General features: G+C 47.8%; 6 protein-coding genes; 3 read left to right on the top strand and 3 right to left on the bottom strand.

Moving 5' to 3' along the window:
* Positions 1-250: 250 nt before the first annotated feature.
* FFUJ_00049 (related to pisatin demethylase cytochrome P450) lies at positions 251-1,924 on the bottom strand (the record flags this gene model as incomplete). XM_023573728.1 has 3 exons in its annotated part: positions 251-451; positions 556-1,676; positions 1,726-1,924. 3 exons carry the CDS (start codon positions 1,922-1,924, stop codon positions 251-253), a joined length of 1,521 nt encoding a protein of 506 aa, XP_023425398.1.
* An 862-nt stretch (positions 1,925-2,786) lies between these two features.
* FFUJ_00050 (related to ADH3-alcohol dehydrogenase III) lies at positions 2,787-3,833 on the top strand (the record flags this gene model as incomplete). The annotated part of the gene is made up of 1 exon (XM_023573727.1): positions 2,787-3,833. The coding sequence occupies one exon, from the start codon at positions 2,787-2,789 to the stop codon at positions 3,831-3,833; it is 1,047 nt and encodes a 348-aa protein (XP_023425397.1).
* A 255-nt stretch (positions 3,834-4,088) lies between these two features.
* Positions 4,089-4,643, bottom strand: FFUJ_00051 (uncharacterized protein; the record flags this gene model as incomplete). Its single annotated transcript, XM_023573726.1, has 1 exon — positions 4,089-4,643. One exon carries the CDS (start codon positions 4,641-4,643, stop codon positions 4,089-4,091), a length of 555 nt encoding a protein of 184 aa, XP_023425396.1.
* A 1,702-nt stretch (positions 4,644-6,345) lies between these two features.
* Positions 6,346-7,203, bottom strand: FFUJ_00052 (related to lipase/esterase; the record flags this gene model as incomplete). The annotated part of the gene is made up of 1 exon (XM_023573725.1): positions 6,346-7,203. The coding sequence occupies one exon, from the start codon at positions 7,201-7,203 to the stop codon at positions 6,346-6,348; it is 858 nt and encodes a 285-aa protein (XP_023425551.1).
* Positions 7,204-8,318: 1,115 nt separating this feature from the next.
* Positions 8,319-9,314, top strand: FFUJ_00053 (related to nuclear pore protein; the record flags this gene model as incomplete). XM_023573724.1 has 2 exons in its annotated part: positions 8,319-8,841; positions 8,890-9,314. The coding sequence occupies 2 exons, from the start codon at positions 8,319-8,321 to the stop codon at positions 9,312-9,314; spliced, it is 948 nt and encodes a 315-aa protein (XP_023425395.1).
* A 1,333-nt stretch (positions 9,315-10,647) lies between these two features.
* Positions 10,648-11,948, top strand: FFUJ_00054 (related to UPC2-regulatory protein involved in control of sterol uptake; the record flags this gene model as incomplete). XM_023573723.1 has 2 exons in its annotated part: positions 10,648-10,755; positions 10,836-11,948. The coding sequence occupies 2 exons, from the start codon at positions 10,648-10,650 to the stop codon at positions 11,946-11,948; spliced, it is 1,221 nt and encodes a 406-aa protein (XP_023425394.1).
* Positions 11,949-11,951: the final 3 nt, after the last annotated feature.

Here is an 11,951-nt window from a genome sequence, read left to right as displayed (position 1 = left end):
AGACAGAGGAAGAAAGAGACGAATCTTGAAGATGATTACAGGCTTTCAACAGAAAGCATTCGATTCGGGTTTAAATACAATAACTGTCCTTGTGATGCTGCAGTCATTGACAGGATTCCGAGCATTTCCCCATGGGGCTAATCAACCTCCGATCAAGGAGCGGGGGTGATGAGACAAAGACGGACTAGTCTGCATTAACCAAGCATACCTTATGCAGAGTCTGCATAATATTATGTACTATCGAGCTATTTTACCCTGCACTCGTCCTTGGTTTTACCCAGACGTTGAAATCAAGCGGCTTTACAAACCAGTAATTCAGTGTTTTCCATTCATTTTGGAGTAGATTATCATGCAAAGCAAACTCAAAGTCTCGAACCAAAGCAGGGACGAGTTTGCACATTTCAAGCATGGAAATATGCCGGCCGATGCAGGTGCGAGAGCCAAGACCAAACTGTCAGGACACTAGGTTAGTGGAACGTCCATTATCAAACACAAACACCAAGATCGGTCTGCCACAAACTGAAGTTGCTTGCAGATAACGAAGGGCAAACTTACAGGCATCCAGAAGCGGTTCATCAAAGCTAAACGCTCATCACTATCTTGCAGCCATCTCTCGGGCGAAAATGAATCTGCATCCCGTCCAAAGATGCTGCGGTCCGTGTGCGCAACCCAGGTATTGATTCCGACGATAGTCCCCTCCGGGAAGAAACGACCTGAAATGGTAGCGCCACCTTTGGGCACTACACGCTCAAGGGGTAGTCCGGTGGCTGGATGTAACCGCAAGGCTTCCTTAATGACCGCCTGCAGGTATGGCATTGCCTGGCTCTCTTTATAAGTGACATAAGTCGATAACTGGTCATTGGCAGTGAACGTGTCAACTTCTTCTCGTAGCTTGTCCATGCATGAGGGGTTCTTGAGAAGATAGTACAACACAGCTGAGAGGCTAATGCTAGTTGTGTCAGATCCCGCGATCATGTTAATAACACATCCGGTTATGACATGAGACGAGGTGAAAGCGTCTGGCTTTGAAGTATTCTTGGCCAGGAACTTCATAAGAAAAGACTGGGTTGTAGTGTCGCTGTCGTCCAGGATCACAGCCTTGGGATTTGACTGCGCTTCACTGATTCTCGCCTTTGTGAATGCCGTGACATAAGCTCCTCCTTGTCCTTTACTCCCTGCAAGAAAGTTCATAATCGGAACAAAGATGTTGTGGAGGGTAGGAAAAACGATTCCAACCAATGTTGAATAACTAAGTATCTCTCCCAAGGCGTGGATGACATTTCCCACGTCCTCTCCTTTATCGAGGAAGCCCAGACGCTTTCCATATGTGATCATACCAATCACGTCGAAAGCATAACATTGGAACCAATGATGCATGTCGACAGCTTGGCCTGCCGCACAGAGTTCTGACAGGCGTCTCTTCAACAGCTCAGCACACTCGTCAACAAATGCTTCGTAGTTGACCAAGGAAGACATGGAGTAAGTGGACTGATATTGCTTTCGATCGTGTGCATGCTTGGCCAAGGACCTCTCGTTGAAAAGATTGTTATCTCCAGGATTGCCCCAAGGTATGTACCATGGGGACTTTGGGAACGAAGTACCCAGACCGTAAATGACTTTGACTGCCTCGAGGTCACTGAAGCTGTAGCTATTAGGTGCATAGCGAACGACAGAGCCTGAGGCGTTAATGACAACGAAATAACGCAAGGGGACACGCTTAAATACCGTATTTCTTGTGTAAGTCACGGTTAACATGCTCAAAAGCACCTTGCCAAACTTTCCAGGTATACCAACCGAGTGTCCATCGAGCGGCACTAGGGCCTTGAACGGACCTCAGACTTGAGCGCAAATGCCAAAAGAGGGTCAAGACTGCTTTGAGGAGGAGCAGCGACACCAATGGGATTGCAACGAGGTAGCTATTCATTTTGCTGCCGAGATCCAGGTAAGAAATGATGACCTAGACCGCATAGGCGCACGAGAGCAGCGACCACCCGCCCTTTAAGTATGCAAAACTGGAAGAGGGGATCATGGTGCTACACCGTTGTTCGCCGTCCCAATATCTTGTAATTTCGGGAAATCAGGCCGGTAAGTAGGCAAATTCCCCGCGTTTCAGTCCATTAGCGGGTAGTTAATTGCAGATCCGGAGATCTAGTAATGCCGAGTGCAACGATAGATTATGATTGATGTTAGTATGTAAGTACTTTGCTACTCCTAGCTTGCTTCAAGAATACATAAACAACTAACTCACTTATGTAAGCGGCTTTTCGGGCGGCATTGATTAACCCATGGCCCACATTAGACACTATGGCCCCGGTGTTTTACACCTTGGCAGCAGGCTTGTATAAGGCATTCTGACCGGAAGAGTCATGCCGCATCAACTGATGAAATTCGGTGAATACATGCTAGCCTGCTTACAGCTTTTCAATTGGTCAAGATGCAAATGAGGATCTGATATCTTCTTGATTTTCGTCAGTTGATGCGGTGGCTCGGTCTATTTGTGGCCTCTTACGGTGCTCCGACTGATGTCTGGGGGACATTTATAAACCCTTATAAGTTATAGTTCTTCTAAAACCATGTTGCTATCTTGTTATAATACAGGACGTCCCATTGGTAACCGGATGACACTTGTTCTTCCTTTTATACAATCCAGGCTTAATTCTCTTGTCTGAACCAATATCTACCAAGAAATACCAAAGATGGGTTCCCTGGGAGTAAAACGCGCCCTCTAGCTCTCCTCATACTCAAAGCCCCTTGAATTTATAGAGTTACCTATCCCAGAAGCTACTATGGGTACATTTATAGTCAAAATCCTTGCAGCGCCTATTGCTCCCTATACCCATCTGCTTCACACCGGCCAGCTTCCGCAGATGAATGTCCAGCCACCTTATGTCCCAAATGCCAACGCCATTGGACGCATCCACGCCGTTGGCCCAGACGCAGTACTTGCCAAGCCCGGCGATCTCGTCTATGTCGAGTCCACCGCCCGCGCCCGCGATGATCCCGACAACGTCATGATCATGATCGGGCACCTAGGCGGTGCAGGCAAAGGAGGCCAGAAGCTTATGAAGGCGTGGCGAGACGGCTCGTTGCAGCAGTACCAGAAAGTTCCACTCGAAAACATCTACCCCTTGGACAAGCACCGCCTGATTGGCGAGCTGGGCTATGACCCTGCTGAGCTGCTCTCTATTGCCTACTACTGTGTGCCCACCGGCTCGTTACTCGAGGCTGCTGATCTCAAAGCCGGTGAAACCGTCATCGTGGGGCCATCAGGCGGCAACTTTGGCGGTCTGGCGGTCGAGATCGCCCTTACTATCGGCTGCAATGTTGTTGCTCTTGGCCGTAGTACAAGCAAGCTAGCAGAAATGCAAAGAAAGCTCAACGGTAACCCGCGCCTCAAGAAAGTGGTCATGACGGGCGATAGCGCTGCCGATACGGCTTCAATCCTGGCCGCAACTCCTAGAGGCGCCGGTGCCGAGGTGTATAACGACTGGTCGCCTGGCGAGCTGAAGAACCCGCCCTTCCTTAACGCCGCTCTGTGCGCCTTGAAGCCTGAGGGCCGGGTGATCCTTAGTGGCGGAGCTAGCGAGACGTTTACAGTCCCGTATGCAGAGCTTGTTTTTAGGAACTTGAAGTTGCAAGGCAAGTGGATGTGTGGGCGGTCGACCATGTTGCAACTGATCAGCATAATTGAGGGTGGCCAGCTAAGGATTGGAAGAGAGAGCGGCAGCGAAATCAGAGTTTTTACTCTTGATGAGCATAATGATGCAACTTTGTTTGCGCGAGAGAATGGCGGCTGGAGGAAGTATACTGTTGTTGCACCTAATACTTGGTAATGGTTTTAGGAAGTCTAATAACTCCATGTTCGCTTACGTATGGGTTTTAAAGAAGCTTATGTAGCTAGCTTTATTAAATAGAAATATAAAATATAGCCCGATTATTAATTTGCCTGTATTTTATTATAAACAATAATAGTAAGTATACTTAATGCTCTCTGAATTATAAGTATAATTGATGTCATTATATATATACTTTCCTACTCCTGGCTTGCTTGAAGAATATATGAACCAATGACTCACTTGTCACTCCCCTCAAGTGTCACTCCCGAACGAACTGCTGAAGCACTGATATCTCCACGCAGCACAGACTGGCACCGAGGCTTGATAATAAAAGACCCGAGCACGGCGAGTGGGCATCTTGCTGGGAACCATATCGCCCGTGCGCTCAAGAACATCCTCCTCATCTCCTCCAACCTGAGCTCCAAGAGTACCCGCATCTTGAGTCAGCTGCCCATCAATATTATCTCCATCTGTCTGAACAAGGTCTGCAGCCTTGTCTTGTCCAACGGCGTGCAGATCAGTAGAAGCGCCGTTGGCGATCTTATCAGCCTGTCTCTTGACTTTTGGTGGTGGTGGAGGTGGGTTGCTGGTGCTGCCTCCACCTGCAGTGGTAGTTTTGCCCCCAATGAGAGTGGCAGCGTTGTCTTCTGCGTTTTCAACACCATAGCCGACACCGTTATCGGTGCCGGTGAAGACCGAGTCGAAGAAGCTGCCTTCGCCCGCGAGCTGACGAGGTTTCACGGTCGGGGCGCTGAGGGTTGCGCTGGCGGCTGCCAGAATAATGAGAATCTTGGTGAGCTGAGTCATTGTTGGCAATGTAAGATGTTTATAGATAGGTAGGTAATATATGACAGAGTGGTTAACTTGTGACTGTTCTGTGTCGGCGCTGAAGGAGATTGGAGTTAATGTGTCTGAACGCAGGACAGGTAGTCACTGAAGCTTACAATCTGCATTCTTTTATCTCTGAATACCTCTCTGACGTCTTCATGGTTGAGCAGATTTGTCAACTTTCACATGTCCACTACTCACCAGCCACATTCGTCACCTCTGTTGAAATACCCTCATAGTAATACATTGAGCAGACGGCTCAAAGATCCGAACTATCGAGCTGTAGATAGGCTCAAGTTGCTGCATGACGTCAAAAAGCAAATGAACTGTGCGGCTCCCGAGTGATAAAGGTGTCAGCTGCGTCATATCTGGGGATGTCGCTCTCAAATCTCAACGAAGGTCAGTCATCACTGGTGGCAAATCATGTATGCACAATTACACATGGGGCCAACTAGCCATTGCTAGCACTTAGGCTTTAAGCATATGGTTGTCTGGAATGTGACGCCAGGGGTCACAAAAATAGGGGACCAGTCAACCATATGCTTTCTATTCCAACAGCTGAACCCTTCCCGAGATTGATGCAGTTGAACTAAATGACAACTCCATGAGCAACCAGGCTTTGAATAACAACCGGTAAAGACTCCGTGGTCCCAAATAATGGCACAACCATATTCTGAAGAATAGGAAACACGCAGTCAGCAAGGAGACAGCTGAGAGTGGAGGCATAGAGCCACCTACGACAGCTGGAGGACCCTCGGTCCCCTGGTAATCATGCCCTATCTCGTATCGTAGCCGTGATTCCCGAAGCCACATCATCACAACCAAGGGGTCTAACCGTTATCGCAAACGGGTTTGGATCTATTGAAACCTTGTTCCTTGACTTATTTCTCAGTGTAATATTTGCTGGAGCATATGATTGGGCATCGTCAGCTGAGATGCGCTAATATCTGTGCCGAAGATCCGCGTCCCGACGATCAGGTCGGTGGCGCTAACGCAGCTCTTTCATCAATGACTAACTACGGACTTAGGAACCTGGAAATCCCAAGTACCTAAACGCAGTTAAGAGGTTTAAGTGCATTCCCACGAGTAACTGTAACCTTGGATCCTTTAGGCCGCAGTCATCCCATAGGTAACCCTGAATCATATAGTAGCACTAGAGGGCTATTGCTGCTGCATCAGAGCTTGGTGCCCTCCTCCGTTGATGATCATCATTTCCTTCCTGCAGGTGACGTCAACAGCCCGTTACTGGAGACCAAAGATATGGCAGATAAGTTGCAAGCAGTAGCAGCCCATGTCGTGGGTGTCCGACTTTAGAATGCGTTGAATGGGTTTGACAAGACTCTTTTGCCACCATCAGATACACTCGGATAAAGGGAGTTGAGTTATTTCAGGGCAGTTCAGCATATGAAGAAGCTTTAATAGCTGAGGTTACACCGCCTCGCAAAGCATGTAAGAAACTCGTGGATATAAGTTGTCGAGGCGAGGAGGGCTATGAGCGTGTTAAAACATAGGGCAGTGTTTTTTAGACTGTGTAGGCGAGCAAGAAATAAGTTGAAGTGTTTAGTGACGGAAATGGCCGATGAAATGAACGGAAAGGCTCACCGTAAATGAATGGCATTACCATTATGCTGATGACTGGTGTATAAACGATAACTGTAGCTATGGTCCAACATAGAATAAGTTATGAATTTGCCGGAAATATGCTCTTAAAAGCTCGGTCTCGATTTTCAAACGCCCTTTTGCAGACTCCAGTTTCTCTCGAGGGGAATATGTCGAATCCATGCGGACATCCTGGATACACATGGAGTTCTGCACTGATACCAGACTTGTAGAATTTGGTCGCAAGTTCAATCGACTCGTTTCGAAAGACAACCAACTCGCCCACCACGATATACAGAGGCGGCATACCCGTGGCATCTACCATGCGTGCTGGCGCGGCTGTTTCGGCCACCACCTCTCTGCCCCTACTACAGCCTAATAAGGCCTGCCAGCCGGTCTCGTTGTCCGTGGTGTTCCAGCTCAGAAACGGGGTCAAGTGCTCGTCAGCTGAAACTGTGCGATCATCAAGCATGGGGGATACCAGAATGAGCTTCGCAATACAGGGTCCGTCGTGCTGTCGAGCAAGGAGTGCCGTTACTACAGCCAGGCCGCCACCAACACTATCGCCCATAATACCAATGCGGCTGGTATCTACTCCAAGTTCCTCAGAATGCGCGACTAGCCAGTTCAAAGCGGCATAAACATCGTTGACGGGGATAGGATGGGGATGCTCCGGAGCCCGGCGATAATCAACTGCGAGAAACGGCACCCCCGTGCGGGCGACATATGCTGCCACTACTTTATCATAGGCCTTGACACTGCCCAAGATCATACCACCACCATGAGCGTAGATCACCGCTAGGCTTGGAGACTTGTGGTTCGAAGAGTACCAGCGCAGAAGGATATTTTGGCCGTCCGATGTGTCGGCAAAGAAGTCTCTGGTCGTAACCTGATCAAGAGGGAAATTAGGGTCGGCCAGAATAGCAATACCGGGCTCCATTCGAGCGCGTTCAGCTTCGACATCTCCCACAGAAAGGGGGGGCGGGAGTAGGTCTGTTGCCAAGAAGAGATTTCAAAATCGCATTATATTCGGGGCCGAGTTTGAACGGCATCTAGAAGAAGAAGAATGGATAAACAAATTGGTCACTGATGAAGAACGAGTCATTATACAAACAAGCGAGGGCGTACTATTATTGGCGGTCTTTGTGAACTTATAACATGCCGAGCCTATTAAGGGAACCAGCCCTTTGCATTCTCAATGATTTTGTATCAGCCATAGGTTTGTGCACCTAGCCTTACAATATCTATCTGGATAACGGAATCATAGCAAAGGCCCAGTATGGGTGAGTAAATGCTCATTTTGGTTTAGGGCCGGGGAAAATTGCCCACAGTGATGCCAAGGACCCATCTTGACAGATTGGCTAGTGGATAGATTTATACGGAGTAGCACCAACGGGTCCACGGGTGAGGCCATACGGACCCACTGACACTTCCAAGCTCCGATAACGATAGCGATAGCGAGAACGAGACCGAGAACGAGACTGATGACTCCTTGTCAAGGGAGGAGCTCCTCCGCTTTCCAAAGACTTGTTTTGGAGTTGGGGCTAAAATTCTGTGCTAGGCAGTACTCCGTTAATGACTCACGGATCAGATTGGACCCCGACTTTAATTGGGTATTGTCTCCATCAGTTCCAGTGCGCGACGTGGCGTGGAGTCAATGACGACTTTTTACCACAGTCAAGGTAACAGAAGAGGATGAAACAATAATTACAACAATTCGGAATCATTCTATACTGCTTGTTCTAATTAAGCCTACTTTTCAAAAAGTAGAAACTTTAGACTTATTCAAGGCTAAAATCACCTCAGCCACTCTCGTATTGTCTATTTATAGCTATTCTGTTTATGTATTTTAGCCCGTTTTCGTGGCTGAGGCCATTACTTAAACGCAATTATCCCAGATAATTGTCTTGGCAAAAATCTATTCTTAGTTGAGGCTCAGGTTTCGCTCGCTTAATGAAAATGCTTTCTAGGAGGCCTACTATGACTGTTATATAAATTTGACTTAGTGCTGAACGTGGTTATTCTTAATTGGCAGCAGCGTGCATCAAACTGACAATGTCTTCAAAAGACATCTTATTTGACCCACGTGGTGATATCAAGCTCTGCGTCGGAGAAATAGACCCTATCACCTTTACAGTCTGTTCAAGGGCTTTAGCTAGAGCATCACCAGTCTTTAATTGCATGCTCTTCGGGCAGTTCATGGAGTCAGAACCAAAAAATGGTAAGGACTGGGTTATAGAACTCCCCGAGGACAAACCAAAAGCGTTGTCCATCTTTCTACACATATCACATGGTCAATTCAATCAAGTACCCCGAACGCCATCGATAGATGACCTGTACGACCTTACGGTGTTGTCAAACTACTACGATGGCACACATATGCTGGAACCCTGGGTGGGAAGATGGATGTCTTTGGTGGAGGATGACGCGAATGCGTCAAAGGTCTCGATGAGTAAGAGCCTATGGATAGCATGGGAGCTTGGCCGGAAAGACTCGTTTTGCAGAATAGCAAGAAGAATGCTCATGGAATCGGATGGCTCCGAAGATCCCCAACTGAAAATGCAGCCAGACATTCTAGGTGAGTTTCTGACCCATATCCTCAAGATTATAACTAATCCAGTCTTAGAGCGAATATCTGCAAATCGTCTCACGACCATTCAAGCACTTCTAGACATTATCAAAAAACTCATCAATGACTTACTTGTCGTTGATGAGAAGCCCCGCTGGTGTCGACACGCAGAGTGGATGGGGCCGCATCGCTGCGAATCCATGATTCTGGGTTCAATAACGTTTTGTCTCGCGCGAGGGGGTCTGTGGCCCCTACCCCAGGCGGAAGATGTGATGGACAGTATCGTTGGACTGCGTCGTAAGATGACACAGCTGGTGATCCATGACATTGGCAAGGTTGATGGGCTTGATCACACACACTGCAACCCAATGCAGTTCGTGCTGGGCGAATTGGAAAGGGTCTTTATCGATATTCGGAATCCAGTCACTAAAGATGACCTAGAAGCAATGGATAAGCAGAAGAAAAGACTCACAAAGACATAATAGAAAGGGAAAACGATAGTCCAATATCTGATTTAGATTTATTTTAAAGCTCTAGTGACTGAGGCAAAGTAGCTCTCCAACGCACGCTTGGGATAGTCAGCGGCTGCATCCGTGCATTGCTGTTGGTGTCAGATGGTAATGAGTCAGAAACTTCCCCCCCAGTGTGCTGTCAGAGGAGCTACAGGGGCAAACTCTGAGATGCTGTTGTCTTTTAGACTTGCATCAATTCCCTCAAGATACTTCCTCCAATAACTTACTCTGGTCGAAACACAAGGTCTCGGCGGGAGATAAACCGAGCTTCCCAAACACATTAAATTAACAAGGTTAACCTAAACCCAAGGCTCAACGGCCCGTCGACGTCATTGCTGATCTCTACCAAGCTTAGTTAGACCGGTCAGCGTTATCGGGACAGCCCCACAACCCATCCGTGATTACTTTCCCAATCCAGCCGTTGGGGGTAATAAAACCCGGACCCCCCGGTCGGTGGATCGTCAGCGAATTTCGGTGTAAGCCAGCCCCCTTGAGGCTCGTGTATTCCTCCCCCCGACTCCCGGAGGCCTAAACTCGTTCAGAGGTCTGCTCCGCACACGACCTCTGTCAAGAATGGGCCCTGACGAATGATCACCACATTGACATCGGAACATCTGCCGATATGCAAGAAACGCCATAGCTGAAAGTCAAAGATAGGCTGCAAGAATTATATAAAGCATTAAATTAAGCTGTATTTTCCTTTCTCTCTCTTGTTCCTAGGAGTTTGGATTTGTTGGGTTGTTATCAGATTCTGATTGAGTTTTCCGTGAACGATAGACGGAAAATTCCGAGAGTGGGGTAACCTATTTATGTACTCCATACTTTGCGTCGGTAGAGGAGCCAGGCGTGATGTGAAGACTCTGATTTCCAGCAACCAATTTAATACTGTATAGACTATTATTGATACTTCTTCTTAGGAACTGATGATACAGAATATATGCCCTAGGTATGTAGACATAACTGTAACAGTAGATTAGAAACAACATTGGTGATAAACTCGCAACGTTGATGGCACCATTGAGGCGAGGTGAACCTAAACCCAAAGCTAGCAACCTATATGTAGGCCATCGCGATCACCGGGCTCCCGCCAGACCTTTGATTGGGGTTTATTTGTCATACGCGCTTAGGTCCGCGTATATCGCAAAGCACCGGCAGCCCCACCTTATTGCGCCTCCGACTAAGAGGGAGATCGAGGCTCATTCCTCGTTCAATTCTCTGTCTAGCAACAAACAACGTTCTTTAAACCTCGTTTAGCAAAAAGACTAATCTTTTACTCTTTTGCCCCCCACGACCCTTGCCAAGGATGGTCCTTGACAAATCACCATCAGAGACATCGGATCATCTTACGAACCGAAAGAAACGCCTGCATAAGAAGTCAAAGACAGGTTGTAACGATTGCAGGAAGCGTCGGGTCAAGGCATGTTTTTCCTATGCTTCTTTTACGATGACTACCTGATACGGTGGGACCAGCCTTCTGATTCTTCGTCGTAGTGTGACGAGAAAATACCAGCCTGTACCGCTTGCGTCCGACGTGGCGATGTATGCGTCTATCCATCCCCAATAATCAGTCATCCTTCACCGGCTTCGGCTCAGCAAACAGATGAGGCAGCACTCGCTGCGTCGCTGACGCTACCAAGGATCGTCGAGGGCCATGAACAATCAGCATCATCAACCACAACCTTTACACCCGATGATCTTGCCTTGCTACACTACTGGACAATCTCAACGAGCTTAGACATCATCAAGTCTCCCGTCGGAGATCATTATTGGCAAAAGACGTTTCCAAATATTGGATTCCAGTATACCTTCGTCATGCATGGAATTCTAAGCCTAGCAGCTCTGCATCTTGCCTACAGACACCCTGCTGACAAGCCGCGACTTGTCTGTATCGCCGCCTATCATCATAACATAGCACTACGGGGATTTCAGCACGGCATTAGCCAAGTGAACGATGGAAATAGTGATGCTCTATACGCCTTTTCTTGTTTAAACATGGTCTATGTGCTGGCCTTCTTCGGACCTCTCTGCGATGGCGCTTCTGTCGACAGCAAGTCCCGCATTCTCGGAGAAGGGTGGATCCCAGCGATACGCGGCGTCGACGCAGTACTACATCCTGTATACGATAGGGTATGTCGAGGGCCACTGGATGACTTGACAAAGATCGGCAACTGGGATCAACTTGATCCAGATCAGCAAGCATTTACTCACGACGATCACTTCCGCAGTATACAACAAGTTTGGGAAAGCAATAACGACGCATGCATCTACAATGAGACACTCTATCTACTCCGGAAATGCAACGCATATATGAAGCAGTTCGAGACAATGAGCAGTGAGGCTAAAGCTGAGTGGGGATACAATCAGGACTGGTCAGCACCATATATATGGTTACACGCGACTTCTAAGGAGTATCTTGACTTGCTACAACAGCGAAAGCCACCGGCTTTGCTTCTTTTTGCGTATTTCGGTGCTTTGGCCCATGCTTTAGACGGATCCTGGTTTATGGAAGGTTGGGGGCGAAGTATAATACTTGTTGTCGATGAGTTACTAAGAGGATATTATGACCGATGGATAGAGTGGCCTAAAGAAATTATACGTATATAAAAT

This window comes from Fusarium fujikuroi, chromosome FFUJ_chr01 (assembly GCF_900079805.1).
Source record: "Fusarium fujikuroi IMI 58289 draft genome, chromosome FFUJ_chr01".
In the NCBI taxonomy this organism is placed as follows: Eukaryota; Fungi; Ascomycota; class Sordariomycetes; order Hypocreales; family Nectriaceae; genus Fusarium; species Fusarium fujikuroi.
Note: the sequence above shows the minus strand (reverse complement) of the source record. Positions and strands in the feature narration are given on the sequence as shown.